At 63.1% G+C, this 4,260-nt stretch overlaps 1 protein-coding gene across 1 annotated transcript in view; it reads left to right on the forward strand.

Annotated features, from left to right (window-relative positions):
- The window catches only part of PLXNA3 (plexin A3), a 17,898-nt gene that overhangs the window by 1,932 nt on the left and 11,706 nt on the right, over positions 1 to 4,260 (forward strand). Inside the window, exons 3-9 of the mRNA XM_025210816.1 lie at positions 1,051 to 1,179; positions 1,353 to 1,453; positions 1,899 to 2,022; positions 2,368 to 2,524; positions 2,840 to 2,939; positions 3,281 to 3,395; positions 4,004 to 4,210. Coding sequence (XP_025066601.1) covers positions 1,051 to 1,179; positions 1,353 to 1,453; positions 1,899 to 2,022; positions 2,368 to 2,524; positions 2,840 to 2,939; positions 3,281 to 3,395; positions 4,004 to 4,210 — 933 coding nt within the window. The remainder of the gene's footprint in view (positions 1 to 1,050; positions 1,180 to 1,352; positions 1,454 to 1,898; positions 2,023 to 2,367; positions 2,525 to 2,839; positions 2,940 to 3,280; positions 3,396 to 4,003; positions 4,211 to 4,260) is intronic.

A 4,260-nucleotide genomic window follows, 5' to 3' on the forward strand; every position in this document is an offset into this window, starting at 1 on the left:
CCGCCGCACCCCCTCAAATAGCGTGCCCCCCCCCCCCCCCCCGGCCCCCTCACTCCTGACCCACACCCCTCCCCATTAGTCTGCGGTGCCCCTTGCTCCTGACTTGTCAAAAGGTGCCCCTAACTCCTGACCCGCAAACCCCCCATCCTTGCCCATGTCCAGGTCAGAGGTGGGGCAGAGGAGGCTGTCTGTACATTTGAGTTCTGGCATCTTGGTTTTGCTACCCATTATTATAACAACCTTTGATTCTTATTAAACAAGCTTCCGTGCTTTCCCCAGGGTGTTGTGGAGGATGCCAGGAAGTGGGGCTGTGGGTTGAGAGTGAGGGGTACCTTACAGGGGAGGTCACTGCCAGCTCAGACCTGCCCCCCTTTGACCACAGCCCTTGCTCAGCTCCTTCCAGCCCAGCTCTTTGAAACCAACATCAAAGGGCATTGGTGGAAAATGCTGAGTTCAGGGCAAAAATAAGAGATTAATCCTCTAGCCCCCAGGGCCCAGAGAAGGGGGGGAGCCCTGGTGCCCCTCACTCTGGACCCACAGACCCCCTCTGGCCCTGCAAGTGCCCCTCATTCCTGACCCGCAGACCCTGTCTCTGCCAGATGCTCTGTGGGGGATGGGGATCCCAGGGGAAGCCTGCATCTAGCTGCCCTGAAGCTGCGCCAGACTGGGCGTCCCCTTGGGGCAGGGGGACGGGTGAACTCCTGAACCTGGTGGAGAGGGGGAGGGCATGGCTCCTTTATGAATGGAGCAGATTCAATTAGCTGGGGTGACAGGGGAGGGGAGCGAGGGAGAGGGCTGCCTCTGTCCCTCCTCTTCCCCTGGCTTGGATCCCCTGGGCTCAATGGGGCTTTGTGTGGGTCTGGAGTGAGGGACAGCAGTAGTGCCCAGTGGGTGGGGCTGCCCAACCTGCTGCAGTGCCCCCCCCGCCCCCCCCCCAGGTCTGTGAGCCTGGATCCTCACAGTCTCTGGTGTGTAGAGGGGCAGGGGCGGGGGGGTGTCCTCCGAGTATATGTGGGGGGGACCCCTCCACCTCACACCTTCCCCCCACAGGTGCGTGTGGATGGACCCCAGGATGTGCATCTCTACGAGTCGGTGCCCATCAGCCCTGGGGAGCCACTGCTGCGGGACGCCAGCCTGAGCCCTGACCAGCGGCACCTCTACCTGCTCAGCCGCAGCCAGGTGTGGTGGGGGGGGGCGGCTGCGGGGCAGGAGTGAGAGGTACCACAGAGGCATGGAGGGGCTGCAGGTCAGGAATGAAGGGCACTGGAGGGCTGTGGGGAGGGGGCTGCGGGTTGGGAGTGAGGGGCATGGTGAGCCCAGGGCAGGGGGGTCTCAGGTGTGCCCCCCCTCAGGTTGTGCGGTTGCCAGTGGAGACGTGCGAGCGGTATCAGTCATGTGAGACCTGCCTGGGCTCTGGGGACCCACACTGTGCCTGGTGCATCCTGCACCACAGGTAAGAGCCCCCCACTGCCTCCCAGCCCCCCCAGAATCTGCTGTCCCCCTGGGAACCCAGACGTCTGGGTTCCTGGCACTCCTGTCATTGCCACCCACCAGCCCCAGCTTGGTGATGCCTGTCACTCACAACCTGCAGCCCCCTCCCATTACCCCATTACCCCATGTAGTCCCTTGGTCCTGACCCACAGCTCCCCTCATATACCCTGGTGGTGCCCCTCACTCCCAATCTTTAATCCCTCATCGTCCTTCAGTACCCCTCAGTCCTAACCTGCAGCCCCCAAGGGAACACCTCCCTCCCCTTTTCCAGATGCCTCCCCCCCTCCAAGGCTTTTTCTCAGATCTGGGTGCTTAACAAGCCCCCAGGGGAGGAAACAGCTAACAAGGTCTTGTTGGGTGGCTGCAAGCTTCCCCAGGACGATGCCCTGACCCCAGTGCCCTTCCAGGTGTGGCCGGGAGAGTGCGTGTCCACGGGGCGGGGAGCCTGGGCGCCTGGCATTGGTCCTGGCCCAGTGCGTGCGGCTGCGCATCGAACCTAGCAATGCCTCTGTCACCGCCCCTGCCCCACTGGTGAGTCACCTGGAGGCCTGGTCCCTCAGGGCCACAGGAAGGGTGAGCCCTGTCCTGGTTGCCTGGGTCCCTTGGAAAGAGGGCGTGGCTGGGTCCCCATCCCAGGCACCTGGGTTCCCTTGCGGGGGGTGGGGGAAGTATAGTTCTACCCCATCCTGGATGCCTGGGCCCCCTCAACAGGTGTCTGCCTCTGCCCAGATGCCTGGGCTCTCTGGAAGGCTATGCGCTCCTGCCCTAGATGCCTGGGTTCCCTTGGAAGGGGTGGGGGTGGCCGTATATCCTATACCCACATGCCTGTGTCTTGCCCCAGCTCTGACCCTTGACCTCTGATTTCCACCCCCCCAGCTGCTCCTGACAGTGGAGAATGTTCCTGACCTGTCCCCCGGCATTGTCTGTGTCTTTGTGGGGGTGGGGCAGAGCCCAGCCCAGCTGCTCCTGGGTGGGCAGGTCACCTGCCCTGCCCCTGCCCCACATGACCTGCCCCCCAGCCCTGCCCCCCATGGTGAGCATCCACAGGGTGGAGGTCATGGCCAGGCTGTCAAGGGCATGAGGGTTTGGAGAAGGTGGAAGGGGCAAGGTGGGGACGGGAAGATCAGAGGGCAAAGATCATAGTGGGGCAGGGAGGCACTCAGAGAGCAGTAAGGGGCACGAGTGGAAGAGGGTCAATAGGAAAATACCAGGGAGGGGTTGGCAGGTCAGAGGGCAAAGGTCATAGAAGGAGCAGCAAGGACCAGGCCTTGGGATCCAGGCCAGGTGCAAGGTATGGGCAAGGGGGTGGTCCTTTGCCCTGTGACCCCTCCTGATCTTTGACTCCCAGGGGAGGCCCGGCCCCTGCACCTCTGGCTGCGGTCACTGGAGACAGGTCAAGACTTTGTCGGCACCGAGTTCATCTTCTACAACTGCAGCCGCCTCCTGGGGTGAGGAGGAGTGGTCCCAGAGCCCTCCCAAGACATCCTCACCCCCATGTTTCTCCTTACTCCTGACCCGCAGCCTCCCTCACCCCCATGCTGCTCCTCACTCCAGTCCTGCAGTCCCTCTTATACCTATGGTGCCCCCCATGTCTGACCCACCGCCCCCCCCCCCCCCTCTCTGGGCAGCTAACTGAATTCTCCCCCTCCCGCTCTATGCCCCCCCAGCTCCCTGGTGCCAGTATTGTCCAGTTCCTGGAGGGGAAACAATGGGGCCGGAAACAAGGGAGGGGCATGTCCAAGGGCTGGGGGGGGGTCCTGGGCTAACCCCGTGCCCCCACCCCCCACAGGTGCCTGGCCTGTGTAGGCAGCCCCTTCCGGTGCCACTGGTGCAAGTACCGGCACATTTGTGCCCCTGACCCCACTCACTGCAGCTTTGCTGAGGGCCGTGTCAACACATCTGAGGTGAGAGCCCCCTCCCCACCCCTCCTTCCCCCAGCCAGCTGTAACCTAGGAGCTAGTGCACCCCCCCGCCCCCCCAAGCCCTGCCTCAGAGCTGGCTGCAGCACTGGGAGGTTCCAACGTGGCGTGGGGGTGGGGATCAATACAGTGCCTTTAGGAACTGCCTGTGGTCACAGTAATTGATAGTCTGGGGGCTGCGGTCAGAGCAGGGAGCAGACAGCGTGTAGGAGGGAGTCCTGGGGGCGACATGTGGTCGTCTGGCTCAACCCCTCCCTCCCTCCCAACCAAGAGACAAGGGTGGATGCTGGTTGGCAGTGAGGGGCTGTGGGTCGGGATTGAGGAGCACCATGGGGGAGGCTCTTCCTTTGGCCTTCACCTGCACCCCAGTCTCCAGTCCTGGTACCCAGCTCCAATTAAACAGCTGTGGTTTCTATGGCAACCCTAGCAGTTACCTGCATCTGGCTGGGAATGGAGGTTGGTTCTCTGGGCTTGGAGGGCGGTGAGGGTAGGGGGTGCTGAGTGTCCAGGTCATCTGGGTTCTCTAGATGGGAAGTGGGGGGTTGGGCTTCTGGACATCTGGGTCCTGATCCCCACTCCCCCTTTCCCCCCAGGGCTGCCCAGAGCTGCTGCCAGGGGCAGCGGTGTTGATCCCAGCAGGGGTGCCACGCCCCATCAGCCTCCGGGCCAAGAACCTGCCACAGCCGCAGTCGGGGCAGCGTGGCTACGAGTGTGTCGTGGGGCTGCCAGGCCAGAGCCGGAGCCAGCGCATCCCTGCTGTGCGCTTCAACTCTTCCAGTCTGCAGTGCCAGAATGCCTCGGTACCCCCTCCCCCCAAACAGCGCCCCAGCTTCCTGGTTACCCCGAGCTC

The sequence above is a fragment of the Alligator sinensis genome, unplaced genomic scaffold (assembly GCF_000455745.1).
Source record: "Alligator sinensis unplaced genomic scaffold, ASM45574v1 scaffold1023_1, whole genome shotgun sequence".
Taxonomy (NCBI): domain Eukaryota; kingdom Metazoa; phylum Chordata; order Crocodylia; family Alligatoridae; genus Alligator; species Alligator sinensis.